The sequence below is a fragment of the Pezoporus wallicus genome, unplaced genomic scaffold (genome assembly GCF_028554395.1).
Source record: "Pezoporus wallicus isolate ANWC-B61680 ecotype Strahan unplaced genomic scaffold, APGP_CSIRO_Pwel_v1 contig_6644, whole genome shotgun sequence".
Classification (NCBI taxonomy): Eukaryota; Metazoa; Chordata; class Aves; order Psittaciformes; family Psittacidae; genus Pezoporus; species Pezoporus wallicus.
Window position 1 is genome coordinate 49,023 of NW_026637098.1, and position 20,245 is coordinate 69,267.

The window sequence follows — 20,245 nt, forward strand, 5'->3', positions numbered from 1 at the left end:
GCTCACTATCTGTGGTTCAGTTTCTGGCACTTGAAAGAAGGAAATGGATGAGCATTACAGAGCCATATAAAGATGCTCACATGGCCTCAAAAATAGGCACGTGTGCACTGTGTTTACATGCACCAGAGTTTCAAGAACAGTTTCAAGAACAAATAGAGCCATGAAGTCATCAACTGCAGAGAGCTTGCTGATGCTCCTCAGCAGAGATGCACTGAGTGATCTCTCTTCTGCTGGGGATGAAAGGTTTCCTTGTGCAGGTTTTCCACATGAGGGGTGCTGGGCTGTTGAATGCTCAAACCCAGCATCCCACTACTTGACCACACCACAGATCCAAGCTAATGTTGCTCCTTTATCCTATGCTCTACAGTCCTCACCTTTCCTGCTCCAACTTTCTCTGTCCCAAGGACAACCTTCACGTTTAGCACTAAACCAGCCTTTAATCCATCTTCTTCTTGTCTGCACAGTCCAATCTCTCATCTTTTCCCTCCTCTTAGACCCTACAACCATCTCCTCCATCATGCCATTTCTGGCTTGGCTGCAAAGGCACCCTTCCCAGGTGAGACATATCAGATCTCTCCATTCCTCCTTGGAAATTCACACCAAGTCACAAATCCTTTGCTGTCTTCCCATCAACAGAAACACCAACCACCATCATAGAATCATACAATGGTTTGGGTTGGAAAGGACCTTAAGATCATTCAGTTCCAACCCCCCTGCCATGGGCAGGGACACCTCACACTAAACCATGGCACCCAAGGCTCTGTCCAACCTGGCCTTGAACACTGCCAGGGATGGAGCATTCACAGCTTCCCTGGGCAACCCAGGATAGATATACAGATATATAGATATTTAGATATATAGATAGATACATATACATATCTATATAGATATATAGATACATATAGATACATAGATATATAGATAAATAGATACATAGATATATAAGGCTCATGGCAGACCACTTGCGACCTTCAAGCCATGATTCAGCCACCACACGTCCACTGCCATCAGCCACATAACTTAGTATTATGAGCAGGTCAAATCCTAACATGCTACAAAAGGTTTCCTCAACACCAACCTGCACGATGACCAAAGGACGAAGAGAGGGGAAATGAAATGTTCATGGCCACTTATGTTGTGTCCTGATTTCTTACCCATTTTTAGGGCTCTGTACCACAAAGCAAATAGGAAACGGGGTTTCTTGAGGGTGGAAGCAAAGGAAAAGCGATTGAAATCTCAGTGAAACAGTCCTCAGTTATCAGTCTCTGCAGCTGACACCCTACTGACATACAACTGTTGGGAGATGCCTGAAGAGCAATCACTGCGGAGATGCTCCCATATAGAAACAGTCAGAGAAGGGGCTAAAATGTCCTTTTCCATTAAAACACCTTGGAACAGCAGAATCCCAGCCCAGAAAAACATTAACCCTATACCAAATAGCCAATCCCTAACACCAGCAGCCTCCCAGCAGCCCACCACCTCCCTTCCCACCGCTCAGCATTAGGAAATGAAAACCAGATGAACCGGACAGGGAAGAGACCGATTAGATCATCCTGTCCTGCCCACCATGCAGCGCAAGGCTGTTCCCTACAAGAAACTTCCCAAATTGCTCCATCCAGTCTTAACATTGGAGTTTCCACCTCTTCTCTGGGGATATTGTTCCTCCCCACAGCCTAAACCATCCCTCTGCCAGGAAGCTTTTCCTATGGAGACTTTCCTTTTGAGAACGCCTTCATCTCACTGATGAACCACACTAATTAAACACATTGATACCAAAACAAAAAAACCCAAAGGAATTACAATTTAGGAATAGATTAATTTATTTTCCTTTTATCTTCTATGGAAAAGCCCGACATGTCAAAGTGAGTGTGAGCCTCTCTGAAATCTTCTGGTTCTAAATTGGTCCCACTGCTCCTCATTACATCTCCCCTCTATCCGTACAAGTTACTTTTCTTCCCCCTCCTCCTCCTTTCTTTGGGAAGGAAGGCAGAGAAAGAAACGAGGAAGGGTGGGATACAGGGAGACAGGAGAGGGACCCATCCCATCAGACCAGTTGAATTGCTTTCAATGCTCCCCAGGCGTATGCAAATGCAGGTTACGATACCGGCTTTGTCTGATGAATATTCCCAACCCCATTTCAGGACCTGGGTTTCATAGAATCATGGAATGGTTTGAGGTTGGAAAGGAAGTTAAGATCACCCAGTTCCAATCCCCTGCCATGGGCAGGGATGGCTCGCCCCAGACCATGGCTTATCCAAGGATTGCTTTGTCCGCAGCAGGCAATAGCTTCCACGCCTCATGCACATACCAAAGAAGAGAAAGGCTGACTCCTGGCCAAAGTTGGATGAAGAAGGACCAAAGTGTGAAATGCTGCTCCAAAAACATAGTATTTTTTCACTGAAACTGGAAGAACTACAAGAAATAAATGAACAACAGAATATCCATCAGGATGGTGGGTACGGCATCCGTATGGGATATATAGTGGTCAAGGGCACCACAAATGCAAAGGAAGCCCAGACTGGAGAACTCAACTCCAGCCAGCCACTGCCCTTCCCAGCAATGCTCAATAGGGTATTTTATATGCAGATGTCCCTGTTTGATGCCTGCTGTTGTTCCTGTATGAAGACAGGCTGAGAAAGTTGGGGCTGTTCAGGCTGGAGAAGAGAAGGCTGCGTGGAGACCTCAGAGCAGCTTCCAGTAGCTGAAGGGGGCCTATAGGGATGGTGGGGAGGGACTCTTCATTAGGGACTGTAGTGACAGGACAAGGGGTAACGGGTTCAAACTGAAACAGGGGAAGTTTAGATTGGATCTAAGGAGGAAATTCTTTCCTGTGAGGGTGCTGAGGCACTGGAATGGGTTGCCCAGGGAGGTTGTGAATGCTCCATCCCTGGCAGTGCTCAAGGCCAGGTTGGACAGAGCCTTGGGTGCCATGGTTTAGTGTGAGGTGTCCCTGCCCATGGCAGGGGGGTTGGAACTGGATGATCTTAAGGTCCTTTCCAACCCTAACTATTCTATGATTCCCTGACTCTACGATAATAGCTGTTCTAATTTATTAACAGGTGGTTGGTTTGGGGCATAACATATGGAACTTCTCACACTTTAACAAGTAATTCCCCATTCGATCCAAGAGCCATTGCTCTGCTTCAGGGTCCTGCCTCTGAGCTGTTCAACCAGCATGAAAGGAATGTAAATCACAGAATCCCAGACTGGTTTCTGCTGAAGGGACCTTAAAGCTCCTCCAGCTCCAACCCCTGCCACGGTCAGGGACCCCTTCCACTAGAGCAGCTTGCTCCAAGCCCCTGTGTCCAACCTGGCCTTGAACACTGCCAGGGATGGGGCAGCCACAGCTTCTCTGGGCACCCTGGGCCAGCGCCTCAGCCCCGTCCCAGGGAAGAGCTTCTGCCTAAGAGCTCATCTCAGTCTCCTCTCTGGCAGGTTCAGTGACAATTGATACTTTCTCAGCCTACACTTTCAAGGTTTCTCTTCATTATCAACTGTAAATTAAATGCAAATACTCCATTTCCAGGTAAGTCTGAGCTGCCTGCTCCAGTGGAAGGTGTCCCTGCCCATGGGAAGGGGTTGAAACTGGATGAGCTTTTAACGTCCCTTCCAACCCAAGCCATGCCGTTATTGTCACATTCCAAGTAATTCAAGGCCATTCCCACACACCAGTGGTTTCGGTGCCTCCAGTATCATTGGAACTGGTGTCCGGCTCAGCTCAGCTTCAAGTTTCAAAGGTCTACACTCATGTTCAGGAGTTCTGCTGGCCAGCTATCTTCATTCCTTCTTGTTCAAAGCTCTTAACCATGTATGTAAGTCTGTTCATAGAATCACAGAATGATTTGGGTTGGAAAGGACCTTAAAATCATCCAGTTTTAATTCCCTTGCCATGGGCAGGGACGCCTCACCGTAGACCATGTCACCCAAGGCTCTGTCCAACCTGGCCTTGAACACTGCCAGGGATGGAGCATTCACCACTTCTTTGGGCTGCCTGTTCCAGTGTTTCCCTTTGTTATACAAGGGTCTGGAAGCCAAAGGGAAAGGTTTTGATGGGAGGGCTGTTCCAGGCAGGAATCCCCGTTGAGAGGGATGGGAGGGAAGCTCGCACTGCAGAGGGACTGCTGCTTGCGTTAGCAGCAAGGTTTATTTCCCACCCTCGTACAGCCTGGTCTAACATTTGAAAGCATTCAGCTGACTTCAGTGTATCCACATCTCCCTTTATTTTCCTGATGGCTTCTCCCAGACGGGAAATACGGGAACATCCAAATAGCAGCAACCGAGCACAGAGCCAGGAACCACTGCAGACACTGGCCTGGGGCCAGATTTGGGCTTTTCTGTTTAATATACAACTTATAGAGAGCCATAAGACTAAATGTGTACCTAAACGCTCATTAGAGGTCTAAAGGAAAGCAGTCCGGGAAGTAGGAAATGCAAATCCAAAGGGAAAGAGGGAGCAGGAGCAGGCAGCCTGCCCTTCCTTCGCTGCACGTCTCCCTTTCTTGGCTGCGAGGAGCAGCAAGGAAGTGATTATAAAGCATTTATTTGCTAAATCACAGCCAATAAATCCAATAGCAACAACACCCTCCCTCCCATCGCTTATTCCTTTGGGGGGGGGGAATATTAAGAAGAGTTCTATGCTCAATAATCAGGAGCATGGATGTGGTTCTCCTTCCCAAAGCTTTCTGTGAGGCATCCAAGCCCATTCGGTGCAATATTCACCCCATCTTTTAAGGCCCTATACAATAAAAGGCCTAGAAAGGTTTTGATGGTTGTGATATGAAACGTTCCGAGGAGATTAAAATAAAAGGACTTGGCTGTGGAATGAGGAAATGAGTAAAGGAGAGGGTCAGAGACAATCAAACAGCACAGAAAAAGCCATTTAAATCCTCCTCCCCTTTCCTGGATGTGAATTCCATCCCAAGAAAACCCTAGGAAGCGAATGTGACTGCTTTGAAAATGGCTGGGGTCAAAAGCATGGCAGAAGAAAGGAAAAGGGATTAAACAGAGGGATGATGGGATCTGCAGAGCGATAATTCAAACCTTGGAGGTATAAACAGCTACACTGCAGGGCTCAAGTCAACCCCTGATTCACAGTGAGGAGGGGGGAGGCAGACCCCCAGCCCCAGGAGCAGATTCATCCTCCTTTGAAGTACCAGTGCTGGTACCACCTCCCAAAAGGCACTGGGGAGCCTGAACATCGCAGGGATGGGCTCTGTTGATGCTTCTTCGAGGCTGCTTGTTCAGTCCTTTCAGGGGTCCTCTGTGCAAAGAAAAGAGGAGATGGCTCTAATCCATAGGGACAAAGGATGATCAAAGCATGGTATTTGCTAGTTTCACTGGAAAGGAGGCAGGATTTGGATGACAGCTCGTGTTTCACAGTGTTTTTATAAGACCTCAATTACAGATAAACACTTACTGGGATATTCAAATACATCCGAGCACTTAAATCACTCCAGTGGCTTTGTAAATCCCTCCAGAAATACTCCCAAGGATAGTGTGTACAGGGATGCTGAGATAAAGAGAGCAGTGTTATCAAGACAGCGGATATGGTGGCTTTGAGAACAGGTCACCCAACCACACCTCCAAGCTTCCTCCTTGGTTCATCTTGATCTGTGTGAGGCAGGTGAGGACAGTGATGGAAACACTATGGGTGTTTCTCCAGTCCCTGCATACATCCCTTCTCTTTTTACATTGATTTTAAGGGGAGAAATTGCTTTACTCTTTGCCACATTGCTAATTTATATCCAAGAACATATCAGACTTTATTTAGCCAGCAACTTTCTTCAGACACCATCTAATCAGGCACTAACCTCTCAGAGAATCATAGAATCAACTGGGTTGGAAAAGACCTTTGAGATCACCAAGTCCAACCTTTACTCCAGGACTGCCAAGTCCACCATCCTCAATGGTACCAACCCCTGCTACACAATACCTGTACTCATTGCTTCTGGGGAACATCCAGCTTGGTCCCACTGTCAGGGGTGGTTGTTGGGGGTACCCAGTGTGTTATCTCATGAAGATGTTCCACAGCAGCTCAGGGAGGAGATCCTGCCCCTCTGCTGTGCTCTGGGGAGACCCCCCCTGCAGTCCTGCTTCAGCTCTGGGGCAGCAGCACAAGAGGGATGTGGAGCTGTTGGAGCGAGGCCAGAGGAGGCCATGGAGATGCTGCGAGGGCTGGAGCAGCTCTGCTCTGGAGCCAGGCTGAGAGAGCTGGGCTGGGGCAGCCTGGACAAGAGAAGGCTCCTGAAAGGGAGATCTGAGAGCAGCTCCAGTGCCTAAAGGGGCTGCAGGAAAGCTGGAGAGGGGCTTGGGACAAGGGATGTAGGGACAGGCCAAGGGGAATGGCTTGAACCTGACAGACGGGAGACTGAGATGAGCTCTTAGGCAGAAGCTCTTCCCTGTGAGGGTGCTGAGGCGCTGGCACAGGGTGCCCAGAGAAGCTGTGGCTGCCCCATTAATGCCGTAATGGGTTTGTGGTGGAAGAGACCTTAAGGCTTATCCAGCTCCAACCCCTTCCACGGGCAGGGACACCTTCCACTAGAGCAGCTTGCTCCAAGCCCCTGTGTCCAACCTGGCCTTGAACGCTGCCATGGGTGGATGGATGAAGTACATGAATAGGAAAGGCTGAAGGACAGAGCACAGATTTTAAAAGGTATTTGCTTTACAAGCAAGATATAAACCACTGAGGAAGAGCTCCCTTGCTAACACAGCACATGAAGAGCTGCATCCATCAAATGATAAAGCAAGGAGGCTCAAAACACAGTATACATAGCCAAGGTGATCCTGAGCATCCTAGCGCCCATCTGCATGGCATCACTGAAACAGCATATCCAGCTAAGCACTTGATAAAGATTAATGATCGTGTTCAGCAGCTGACAGCCATTCAACAAGCACAGAAAGAGCTGCTTTAAAAACAATGGAAACTCAAACACCTGCCTGAGGGATGAAAAAATAAGTCTCCAACAGATAATATCTTCCTTTATTAAAGGGCAAATAAACTTGAACCAGGGAGTAGATGTTTTAAAGCAGTTAATGCAGAGGGGAAAGCGGGTTGTCATCCAACAGCTCACTAAAACATCCTCCCAAATACACATTTCAGGCTCTGCTCAAAACACATAAAGGAATAGCAATTGGAGAGGTTTCGATTGAGGTTCTGGCTGGTGCTGAGGGAAAGGACTGAACAGATTCAGCTCTGAGAGTAACAGTGCAAACAGCACTAAGAGAAGGTGGTGGCATCTCCCAGCAAAGCTCATCTTCCATTGAGCAACTGCCTCCAAACCAGCAGCATAGCCAGCTTTCCAGTTTGCTTCTGTGCCTGTGGGTACCTGTTGGTGTTCCCACCACTGGAGCGGGGCCAGAGAAGGGCACTGGAGCTGGTGCAGGGCCTGGAGCACAAGTGTGATGGGGAAGGGCTGAGGGACCTGGGGGGTTCAGTGTGGAGAAGAGAAGGCTCAGGGGGGACCTGATGGCTCCCTACAGGTGCCTGACAGGAGGATGGAGCCAGGAGGGGCTGGGCTCTGCTCCCAAGGAACAAGGGATGGGACAAGAGGAAATGGCCTCAAGCTGCCCCAGGGCAGGTTTAGATGGAGCTGAGGAACAATTCCTGCCCCAGAGGGTGCTCAGGCATTGGAACAGGCTGCCCAGGGCAGGGCTGCAGTCACTGTCCCTGCAAGTGTTCACACACAGTGGAGACGAGGCCTCAGTGCCATGGGGCAGTGGTGGCCTTGGCAGTGCTGGGAATGGTTGGACTGGGTGAGCTTAAAGGGCTTTCCCAGCCTGGTTGATTCCATGATTCTATGATCCTATGATTTGAGGGTGGCTTCCACGCTGCTGACGGCACTGAAGCCAAGCTGGGTGCAGCGGAAGCTGCGGGTCCTCACAACCCACGAGGCTGCACTGGCAGCTGAAGAGCAGAAAACTCATTTCCTGCAAGCTGTCATGTGGGGAGAGGCATCCTCATTACACATAATGTGTATGAGAGCTCTCCAGCAGCAGACCTCAGCCTGTGAGAGCTCTGATGGAGGCAGAGCAGCACCAGCAGCGTGGGTGCTGTGGTCTCCTTGCACCCCAGCACCCATTGGGTGCTGCCGGATGAGGCTCTGCTTTTCTTCAACAGCAGTAGGTTAAACCATGGTGACAAGTGGTGAGGTGGCTGATGCACATGGCTACTGCCCCTGCAGCTGAAGGCAGTGACCCATGGCAACTGGGGTTTCACAGTGGTTTCTGATTGTAACTGGTGTCTGTAAGGGGACACCTGGTCCAGCAATAGGAGAATCCCTGTCCCCTCCACTGCACCTTCATTTGAAGGCAAAGATGTGGAAGAAAACATCCAGCCAACACCACCATTCCCAATGCAGCACTCCATAAGGATGCTCAGGTGAAGGAGGCATTCCCTTTGTACAAGGAGTCTCATGGAGAAGGCGAGGGGTGATGGGCACAAGTTACTGCTGGGCAGATTCCAAGGGGACACAAGAGGAAAACTCTTCACACTGAGAACAACCATTGGAATAGCCTCCGCAGGGAAGGGGGGATTCCCCAGCGTTGGACACTGTTAAGACTGGGCTGCACAGGGTGCTGGGACATCCAGTCTAGGCCATGCTTTGCCTGGAAAGGTTGGACCAGATGATCCTTGAGGTCCCTTCAACCTGGGATTGCAGGATTCTATGATTCCCAGGATTCCTGACTTGCGTGTGCTGCTTTGGGGAAGCACTGAGCGCAGAGCTCCAGCCCTTCCATGTAATTTGCCTTTGCTCAGATTTAACTCTTTCCTCCAGACCCTTCAGTCTCACACTGTTCTTGGTCACGATGTCCCACCATCTGCCTCACCACGTCTACAACTTTGAGTCCGTCTTTGGGGTGAAGGAAGCAAGATGATGCGCATCCCAGCAAGTGCCTGCTCAACACCCATCACTTAGAATCATAGCATCTACTGGGTTGGAGAAGACCTCTAGGCTCATCCAGTCCAACCATTCCCAGCATTGCCAAGGCCACCACTAACCCATGGCACTGAAGGCCCCCTCTACACAGTGTGTGAACACTTGCAGGGATGGTGACACTACCATCTCCTGCCTTACCTCTGGGTTATTGCCCTCTCCTCCTCCGCAATGCTCCTCTACAAGGAGGAAAACTGCACACAGTAATGGGCAATAACTAAACCCAAACACACTGCAGCTGCAGAGACCTTTCTGCTCAGCCACACTGGAACATCACAGGCTCAGATGTCAGTTTAGATGCCATAATATCCACTCATTTGGAGGGGGACAACAGCATCTCACCCTCACCCCCGGTTGGTCTCAAATACAAAGCTTGTTTGTATTTGAAACTAAAACCCAAGGAGCTGCTTTCCTTTCAGCAAGGACCAGCTCTACTTGAGCTTAAAACCTAGGAGCTCCCTCTAGACCCACAGCAGCTTGACCTTGTACTTCCTCAAAGCTCAGCCCAAGGTAAGACCTGAGGTTGCCCAGAACATCCGCTGAGCAAGGGGCAGTCAAGCCAGAACGTTACCAGCAAAGCACCTCGCAGTGAGCAAAGGCAAGAGCCATGAAGGAGCAGAAAGCAGCTTTATTGCAGTATAGACTCCATCTATGTTTGAAGGCCTTCTCTCTCTCTAGTTCTTCAAAGGGTGCCTTGACCTCGCTGAATCTCTCATCAGGGCGCATGCACTGCATCAAATGGAAGCAGAATCCGGCCAACATGCAACGTTTGCTCACACACAGCCCCATCCCCACAAATGCTCTCTGCAGCAGCAAAACCATAGGGATTAAAGTGTTTGCTTCCCCAGATATCATATGCTTTAGCTGGTAGAGCACCCTCCTTACTGCCCCAGAGACAGCAGACACTGGGCAGAAGCACTTGGGTAATAGGACAGGAAAGAAAGGGAATATGTCTTGGAGAACACATCAACCTTGATGGGTATCGATAAAACACACTCATAAAGCAAGTCTGGGGATTAAATTCCCTGTCACTGAGCAATAGTAAACCAAAAACTGGTTTCCCTGTAAAACCATCCTCCTCCTTGGATCCCAGATATCCCTTCCACGTTCCCCAAGGAATCATTTACCTCCTTCCACAGAGAACACATCCCTCAGCTCCGTCGGTACCAACTCTCCTCTCAAAGTGTTGTTGCATTTGGATGCAGCTCAGAGCAACTGGTTGAGCTCTCAGGACCAGTAACGCATCTTGTCTCAGAGCTGGAGGATTTACGCATCAGAAGCTTGTCTGCTTCTCCCCAACTGCAGCAGTTTACCTGCTACCAGATACCACTTCCCATAAGCACCTACCTTAGACCATCACATAAAGCATCTTGTAAATACCCTGGTATTTATCTGTCTATATCTGTGAGTACTCTGAATTACAGAGAATGATTCATTATCACAGTCTGCCTTATCCCCCCCAAGTACATCCACATCCCCCCCCAAACCTGCTTGTCACCAGGGAACTCTGTGTGGAAAGGGAACAGGTCCCTGACCCAGCACCAGCAGCTCCTCACCACAAAATCATACACATGCAGAAAGTAAGTGTGACAAATCCATCTACCCAATGAGAGGTCCATGTGTCCCTGGCCAAATTCCTGGAGCATATGGGTTTGCTTTCCTTTCTCTGTAATCACTACACAAGACACAGATTTATACACCAATATTAATGGAGACAAAGGAGAGAGGAAAATAGCAGTGATGGTGCCAGATGGAGGACAGGAGATTTCCGTGCTTTGCTCTTGGAAAGACCTGGTAGGATTGACAGATTTCAGCTTTCAGCAGGGAATTCCAAGGATTTGGACTACAAACTGCTTAAATAACATCACAAGAGCTCTGGAGAAGGAGATATGAGAAGATAATGGTGTTTGTAACCATTAACCTCATTGAATCTGCATCTGGCCGATTCAACAGGAGCTACAGGAAAGCTGGAGAGGGGCTTGGGACAAGGGCCTGTAGGGCCAGGCCAAGGGGAATGGCTTGAACCTGCCAGAGGGGAGACTGAGATGAGCTCTTAGGCAGAAGCTCTTCCCTGGGAGGGTGCTGAGGCGCTGGCACAGGGTGCCCAGAGAAGCTGTGGCTGCCCCATCCCTGGCAGTGTTCAAGGCCAGGTTGGACACAGGGGCTTGGAGCAAGCTGCTCTGGTGGAAGGTGTCCCTGCCCGTGGCACAGGTTGGGAGGGGGTGAGCTTTAAGGTCCCATCCAACCCAAACCATTCCCTGATCCTATGGTTCTATGACTCCACAGATTCAGGTCCAACAGGATAAGCAGTAACTGTGTTTAGCTGCTTGATCTCGGTGCAGACACGATGCTGAGGAAGCCCTCAAGCTTAGCAAACACCACCAAAAGCCTGAACCCAGGCTGCAGACCGCAGCTGCAGCCCTCCTGAAAGCTGAAGCTGTGGTTCTACACCCTGCAGAACAAAGGCAGGCACTGTTCTTTGGAGGCAGCCACCGATCTGGAGCAGTTTCCATCTGATTCAGGTGCTGCTATGAGTCTTTCTGGACTGAATTTCAATCAGAATCTCACGTCTCAGAGGCACATGAGAGCAGTTGATGTCTGGGCACTGATAGCTGTGCTCAATTAACATAAAGATGAGGCCTTCCTCAACACCTGCAGGAGGAAACCTGCCTGCAGAACAAGCTACGGAGGGAAGACAAATTCCTGGCCAGGGAGGTAGCTGTGAGGAGCAGAGGGAGGGTGGATGTGTCTATTTATACACAGCAGCTCCAGGGATGGGTTGCAGGTCCTGACACGCTGCTTGCTGTGGTTTCTGTAAGCAGTTGTCTCCTTCACATCCTCAGCTCCTACTCAGCTCCAACAGCCCCACGCTGGAGGTGTGTGCTCAGTGCTGAGAGTCTGCACTGGCCGTGATGCTGCACACAGCTCCCGGTGTGTCTTTAGCACCCAGCAGTGATGTCAAATTCCATGTAAATGTTTGGAGCTTCCCAGGAAAGATGAGGAGGGAAAGGGTCTGTGGGATTTACCTGTCGAGGGAGGGGATCCTGCCTCTCTGCTGTGCTCTGGGGAGACCCCCCCTGCAGCCCTGATCCAGCTCTGGGGCAGCAGCACAAGAGGGACGTGGAGCTGTTGGAGTGAGGCCAGAGGAGGCCATGGAGATGCTGCGAGGGCTGGAGCAGCTCTGCTCTGGAGCCAGGCTGAGAGAGCTGGGCTGGGGCAGCCTGGACAAGAGAAGGCTCCTGAAGGGGAGACCTGAGAGCAGCTCCAGTGCCTAAAGGGGCTGCAGGAAAGCTGGAGAGGGGCTTGGGACAAGGGATGTAGGGACAGGCCAAGGGGAATGGCTTGAACCTGCCCGAGGGGAGACTGAGATGAGCTCTTAGGCAGAAGCTCTTCCCTGGGAGGGTGCTGAGGCGCTGGCACAGGGTGCCCAGAGAAGCTGTGGCTGCCCCATCCCTGGCAGTGTTCAAGGCCAGGTTGGACACAGGGGCTTGGAGCAAGCTGCTCTAGTGGAAGGGGTTCCTGCCCGTGGCAGGGGCTGGAACCGGATGAGCTTTAAGCTCCCTTTCTACCCAACCCATGCTGTGATTCAATGAAGCAGATACATAAACAAGCTGTGACCCTACTTGAACACAACTCAGGAGGGCACATCAGCCTTCCAGAGCTCCGTGCCAGGGCTGCCAGAGCTGCTGAACCCATCATACACAGGGCAATGTGCAGCCCAGTCGCTGAGGTCCCATTTCTCACCCAGCAAAACATCTACAACTTTTTTAGTCCTATTCCTCTTTGACTTCCATAGTGAATAAACAGATTTATGAAGGGAGGAGCTTTAAGCTCCCTTCCAACCCAAGCCAGGCTGGGATTCGACGCTTTAGGAGCACTCTGATCTGTGATTTCTGGTCTCAGGGCAACCTCTGCATTTCCAAAGAGCACTCCATGGGTCAGTGTGCACATCGACACATACCACCATTTAACAGCCACCACTAAAGGTCTGAGAAGGAATGCAGCTCTTGGTGGCTTCAACTGAAACTAGAGGAGCAAATCTTCCAAATGGGGGAAAAAGCACTTCTTGGCTTGGCCACCACCCAGTGCACCTTTATGAAGAGCAATCCTTGAGAGGGAGGGTGCAGGGTCCAACCGCTGCCGTGGCTGGTGCCTCTGTGCTGGAGCTGGGAGGGATGGAGCCGTGCAGCAGCAGCACTCTGATGACAAATGGAAGTGCAAGTTAACACGGGCACACATGCCAGAGGAAGGAGCCAACCACAATTACTGCCTGTTACCAGACGGGAAAGATCTTTCAGTTATTGTGGCTAGCACAGAAAACAGCTCAGCAACGAGCACCGGTGAGAGGAAACCACACGTGTCAAGCTCCTCTGCTAATCCACAGGGCAGGTCCTTGGCTCCCACCTCCCAGAAGATGCTGGCAACACAGCTGGAAAAGGTACAGGGAAGGATATGGATGGCGTGAGGGTAGTGAATGGGCCTACAGGGATGCTGGAGAGGGACTTGTCATCAGGGACTGTAGTGATAGGACAAGGGGTGATGGGGTTAAGACTGAAACAGACTAAGTTCAGGTTGGAGATAAGGCAGAAGCTCTTCCCTGTGAGGGTGCTGAGGCGCTGGCACAGGGTGCCCAGAGAAGCTGTGGCTGCCCCATCCGTGGCAGTGTTCAAGGCCAGGTTGGACACAGGGCTTGGAGCAAGCTGCTCTAGTGGAAGGGGTCCCTGCCTGTGGCAGGGGTTGGAACTGGAGGAGCTTTGAGGTCCCTTCCAACCCAAACCACGCTGGGATTCTACGATCCTATGAGATTTTCAGTGAAGATTACAGGTTTAGCATCCATGGAGAATTCTGAGTAAAAGTAAAAAGCTTCCTTTTCCACACAAAACCTGGTTTCAAGTCCCCCGGACTTGAAGGGATTCTTTCATTTCTCCTCCTATTCCTCTGAGACACCGTCATTTTCAGTATTGGATAATTTGAGTCTGCAGCTTCCAGGTTTCTTCCAAATGTCAGCTTCTTGCTTTTGTAGCCAGGCTGATGACACTGGAGCTCATTTGCTTAATTACTGATTTCCAGAATGATCTCCCCACGAGAACATGAAACCCTTCGAATGAAATGCTTAAAGCGCAGAATCAGAGACCATCCACAATGACTGCTAATTCCACCTTTGACACGGTTTTGGGCCACGCTATTTCAATGCAATTTCCTCTAATTGACAGCATTTTACTTACATCATAGAATTCCAGCCTGGTTTGGGTTGCAAGGTTCCTTAAAGCTCCTCCAGTTCCAACCCCTGCCACGGGCAGGGACCCCTTCCACTGGAGCAGCTTGCTCCAAGCCCCTGTGTCCAACCTGGCCTTGAACACTGCCAGGGATGGGGCAGACACAGCTCTGGGCACCCTGAGCCAGCACCTCAGCACCCTCACAGGGAACTTCTTTCTTCTAATTGGGAAAGAACCAGCTCCTAAATACAAAACTGGACTCTGCAAGAGTCCAAGTACAATTATCCCAAGTTTTTCCTAATGGGATGCTGCTGCTCTTTGAGCAAGCTGCTCTAGTGGAAGCTGTCCCTGCCCATGGCAGGGGGTTGGAAGTGGATGAGCTTTAAGGTCCCTTCCAACCCAACCCATTCCATGATCCTATGATCCTGATGCTGCCACACAGCCCAGAAGGGGTCTTCCCTTTCAGATCGGCAGCTTTGTTTCTATTTCTCCATCTTTCCTTCCCCCAAGCACTTGGCTATTGCTGACCACTGCAGCCAGGCACACAAATCCCTCCTCTGCCGGGTGCTCTGGTACCGTGGAGCACAGGGAGAACGCTTTGCACAGATGTTCCTTTTGCACGAAACAATAATTCATGCAAATCCCTGCTCCAAGCAAATTCCACAGGAGTGCATCTTATCGCGCGCCAAACAGAAAGCACAAATACATGAGAGAACTCTAAACCTCCACTGAAAGAATTTGCTCTTGTTACAGCTTGAATTTCCCCTTCTGCCTCCAAGGACTCAGCCAGGAAACTCCTCACTGACACTAAACACCAACACAAGCATTCATCCAACCCATGGTAACACGAAGTGTAAACCCCAACTGCAATGTAAAGCAGAGCCTGTGTTAATGTACACCACACATAACACACGCCACGTTCACCCTCATACTTCCTTACACAGTTAGGGGCTGAATAAATCAAGGGTAAAATCCTGTCTGTGACATTGGCCCCACCAGGCTCCAAATCCGAGCATCCAAATTCGCTGTATTTTGGGTATGTGCAGGCTGCAGAGGTTTGATACTATGGTGGCAACTCAGGGACCGCTCTACCACCTTTCCAAGCTTGTGAACTGAAACAGTAGGAATGTGTAGAGCAAAGTACAAGGTTCTCCTGCCTGAGTAAAGGTAAGATGACTTTGTAAGGGGTTTTTGATTGCAATGGGAAAGGTTGACTCATGTTTAGGAGTCTATATAGTGACTATGGTCAAGACTCTCCTTCCTACTCCAGGAGGAAGCAGAGAGCAGCAGCAACCATTGCACCACCACGATGCCGCTCCAGAGCACAACAACCAAGGCAGAATTGATCCAGCAAGGCAAGAATCCAGATATTCAAGCATCATAAAACCTACTTATAAATACTTTTAACTCAGCACCCATTCGTATTTCTATTCCAAGTTTATCCAATGCTTTTGTGCTTGTAACATCAGGGATTTTCCTCCATTTCATTAATCAAGGACGGAGCTCTCTCTTGCCACATTTGGAGATGGACCAGCTTTCCACAGAAGCTCAACACGATGAAAATAAACTAACAAAATGTATTTTTAGGTGGGATGGCAAGTTAGAACCTGAATTCCAACCCAACCACTATGCTTCAGCAGAACAAGAAAATCCCTGTGCTGAGTGCTCTCAAATAAGAGCCATTCCCCTTCCAACAGAGCCCTTATTATCCTTTGGGGCAGGAAGTCAGAGTTTTTCCACTTAGTTACGTTCCAGGTAGCTCTTAAATAAGATTTCCCTTCCCTCTGTGTTTAAAGGGACACTTGGACACAAGTTAATGCCTTGGCCATGTGCTGCCATCACTGTGTACTGAGCCTTAAAATAGAGCCACTGCTGCCCAGCCATCGGCCAGGGAGATGTTATTTCAAGGAGAGGACCAATGCCAAGATGCCAAATGAACACCACTTCTTCCTACCTTAATTATCATCAGTAAATCATCCACCTTCATTGGGAGCCCATAAAGGTTCTTCCAGCGGTGCCCCCTGCAAATAAACAGAGAGAAAAAGGCTTTTCAACCCAAAGAGTCCAAACAGAGCATCATCTGCTGCCGGCGAGGTCACGCTGCTTCCTTTTACCTGCATGCAAATGCAGCTTTCCATTACGGCTCAGGCTAGAGACACACTTGAAAACATGAATATAACTGTGAAATACAGAAGGTGTGAGACTGTGGAGCCTTCCTGGATTAAAAGTGCTTTTGGGCAGAGGCAGAAGCAGTTACAAATGAGGAGGCTGACATTCGCAGCTTCACTTGCTCCGTGCACTGCTTCATGGGGTGAAGTCAAGCCAAGGAGCGCCTACAGCTAGAAGAACTGATGATATTTATCACAGTGAAGGCACTCTGGTCTCCTATGAGTGTGTTATTAACCCAGAAACAAGCAGATGGAACATTAGAAAAGCAGGTTTGTGGACGTACATTTATTCCCACCCTTCTGGAAGGTGCCAGAGAGCTGCATGTTGGTCACTAGGATTTCTTATGGCCATGGACCACTAAGGCAACCACTAGCACTTCCCCAAGCCCAAACCCCTGTGGATACAGCCTTTGGCTGTAGGATCAAGTGCAGTCCTAAAGAGAACAGGCTGAAGCTTGTCCCTGTGGTTCAGGTGACCCATAGTGATGTCTGTGATGTCCTCACAGCTCTGCACAAACCAGAAGCTCTTGGACTTGGATCCCTTGCTCCATCAGCAAAGCCGGGGCTCATGGATAACTCATGGCTGTGTTTGGTTGATCCTAGCACAAACCAAGTCTCTCCCACCCTCTGCATCTCTGTTTTCCCTCCCAGCTCTCTTTTACCTACACCAGCTTCAAGGCTGCAGCGGGCTCCTTGCAGCACTTTGCAGAACCAACCCCTCCTTTCACTAATCCCATCTGGGCTCACGCTATAAAGTACAAAAGTAGAGACCTGAGGCACTTGTAGATTCAGGGGTGAATAAATTCCACCAAATTAATATCTTTTTCCCTGCGGAAGGCTTTCCTCCCCAGCCATGGGCAGGATGTGACCCAGCCATCTGCTCTATCAGTGCCAAGTAGCTGCGGAGCTCAGACATAATCCCTGGGTGATCTCCTCGCTGCTTTTCATCCTACTCAAGTGTGGACTCGAGCCCTCGTTCAATTAGACAAGCCTCAGCACTTCAATCACATGGGCACAAAAGGCTGAGTTTCACCTCCACAGAGAAGCAAAAAGCTGATTTAGTTGAGTGTGATAGAACCAGGAGCTTCAAAGCAGCAAGACCCGGGGATCACATCTGCTCTGAGGGCTGCAGAATAGCTTCTTAACCCCAGCAGAGCACGAGCATCAGCCACTGCCATTTGAAGGGGAGTTGAGAGAGATAAAAGACACTGGATGTGGCAGGGAGGAGGAGAGTGGGTGACTTCCCTGTTGGCTTCTGCTTTCTCTTGTCTCTGGTCCAAAGCAAGGGACCCACACATGTGCCAAACTCCCTGGTCCCTCCATACCACTTGTGTTTTCTTCCTTAAGATTCAGTGCTTCCTAACACCTCCCAGTGATGCTGCTGTCCTGGGACAGAGGGGTTTGGAGGCTGCTGCATGCAATCCAGCCTTCAGCCCATCCTCTCTTTCCTGTGCAATGGCCTTCCATCCTTCAGTTAGCTCCATGCATTTAAAACAAATGGGTAGAGAGAGGGAATTTGGCCCAGGCAACTGTGCTGTCAGTACTTACATGGTTAATCTACTCAAGGCCAGGTTGGACAGGGCTTGGAGCAAGCTGCTCTAGTCGAAGATGCCCCTGCCTGTGGCAGGGGGCTACAACTGGATGAGCTTTAAGGTCCCTTCAACCCAAACCAATCTATGACTCTATATGACTCCCTTCCCTGTTGTACTTAGCACTACCCGAGTTGAAAGGGAATCAGAGTGAAGCTGTGTTGTCACAAAGCTTGGGGCAGGACACATGCAGTGTATGCTCACAGCTCCTTGCAAGGCAAGGACAACATCTCACTGAAGGGAAAACACACTGGGAGGCAAGGAATAAAAGCACCTGCAAAGGCAGAATGAAAACTAAAGAGCTTATAAAAGCTTCTGAAAGTCAATGTGACACGTTTGAATGGGTTTGGAGCAGGCTGTGTCTTCAGCTGGCTGTAAAAACAGATCAGTAACAGAAGAGGAGAGCAATTCACGACGCATGACTTGCAGTGACTCATAAACCTCGTTCCTCTGACAGGTAAGGAGCAGTACGTGAGAACAAGAGACATCTGAGGTTACACATGCTAACAGGAACATCTTGCACCCACATCTGTTCTTAGGAACCAGTCACACAGTTTGCACATGGAGCAAGTGGGATTGCCAGAGAGCAAATGTATGGCACAGCTGAAGGGAGGTGGCGTGTCCAACACTGGGCTTACCCAGCCCCAGCCACACACCAGCCTTTCCACTGATCTGCTTTGCCCTGAGCCCACTGAGCCCCAGTGTGCCAGCAATGGAAACCTCTTACAGAATCATGGAATGGTTTGGGTTGGAAAGGACCTTAAGATCATCCAGTTCCAACCCCCCTGCCACGGGCAGGGATGCCTCACCCTGGACCATGTCACCCAAGGCTCTGTCCAACCTGGCCTTGAACACTGCCAGGGATGGAGCATTCACAGCTTCCCTGGGCAACCCATTCCAGTGCCTCACCACCCTTACAGTAAAGAACTTCTTCCTTATATCCAATCTAAACTTCTCCTGTTTAAGTGTTAACCCATCACCCCTTGTTCTATCACTGCAGTCCCTGATGAAGAGCCCCTCTCCAGCATCCTTACCAGATAATCCTCCAAAACCATGGTACCCTGAGGATGCAGGGCAGGCAGCTGGCTGTGGAAGCCCTGGATGCAGCTCACCAGCCCTGGGAACAGCATCACTATGACTTGGAATTATTATATGATGTGTTAGTTATATACATTTGCTTGAAAGGAACTTAACCAGGTAAACGTCCATGCTGTTGTAGCACATCAACAGTAAGGAAGGCTGGCAAGAGAATCACAACCAACTGGGTTGAAAAGACCTTTAAGTCCAACCTGTATCCCAAGGCCACCACTAACCCATGGCACTGAGGCCTTGTCTCCACACTGTGTGAACGCTTGCAGGGAGGGTGACTGCAGCCCTGCCCTGGGCAGCCTGTTCCAATGCCTGAGCACCCTCTGGCTCATGGAAGGGCTGTGGATGATGCCTACCTACACTTTCCCACAGCATTCTCCTGGAGGAACTGGCTGCTCATGGCCTGGATGGGTGTACTCTTTGCTGGAGGTGTCTGAAAGATATGTGGATGTGGTGCTTCAGGACATGGGTTAGTGGTGGCCTTGGCAGTGCTTAGGAACAGTTGGACTTGATGAGGTCTTTTCCAACCTAAATGATTCCATGAGCCTATGATTTCTGTGCTGGATCACCCTGCTCACGATGGAACAACTTCATGCACAACACCATTTCTTTGATGAAACCAAGGACCACAAGCTCACAACCTCAGAGGTCTCTTGGAATAACCCCACTGAGAAAGTGCTTTGGGAATGGCTGCACTAGCTGGGATCAGACAACAACAGCAGGCTTGCTAAGCAAAACCAGGAATGTTAGAAAACATTACATACAAAGACGTCGAGGATTTGGGGTCAGCAAAGGTGGCCTCCATCTCTTGTTGGAATAATGAAACTAAAAGGCATTAGTTGGCGAGACAGCCCCAAATCCTGCTGCCGGCATAATCCACCTGGAAGCCAAGTGCATCCAGGCAAATTAAACCCGCCTTTAATCCATGCAAATCTCAGCACTGCAATCTTTTATTCTCTTACCTCCTGCCACGAGTTTCATCCTGCCCTGTACCCCAATGTGCTGCCAGAGGAAACAATGCACAGCTCCATGTTTAGTAACGTGGAGAAGGAATTCTGGAGCTGGTGGACACTGCGTCATGCTTGCACGGTTGGGTTGAGACCAAACCCTGTTCCACCTGTGCTTGGTTTAATCATAGGTATTCACACACATAAATGAGGGCAATTTGTGCATAAATTAGGCAGCATCATTATGCTAATTGGGATGGGCTGATAGCACTGAGAGTGTTTGCAAGCTGCCACAATCCTCTG

General features: G+C 49.7%; 1 protein-coding gene across 3 annotated transcripts in view; it reads right to left on the reverse strand.

The window, feature by feature from the left end:
• The window catches only part of PTPRA (protein tyrosine phosphatase receptor type A), a 112,663-nt gene that overhangs the window by 45,382 nt on the left and 47,036 nt on the right, over window positions 1–20,245 (reverse strand). For 2 of the 3 annotated variants that reach the window (XM_057403204.1, XM_057403202.1), the window contains exon 2: window positions 16,104–16,170. The exons of the other annotated variant lie outside the window; for it this stretch is intronic. In XM_057403204.1, coding sequence (XP_057259187.1) covers window positions 16,104–16,136 — 33 coding nt within the window. In that variant the 5' untranslated portion in view covers window positions 16,137–16,170. The remainder of the gene's footprint in view (window positions 1–16,103; window positions 16,171–20,245) is intronic. 3 annotated transcript variants of the gene reach the window in all.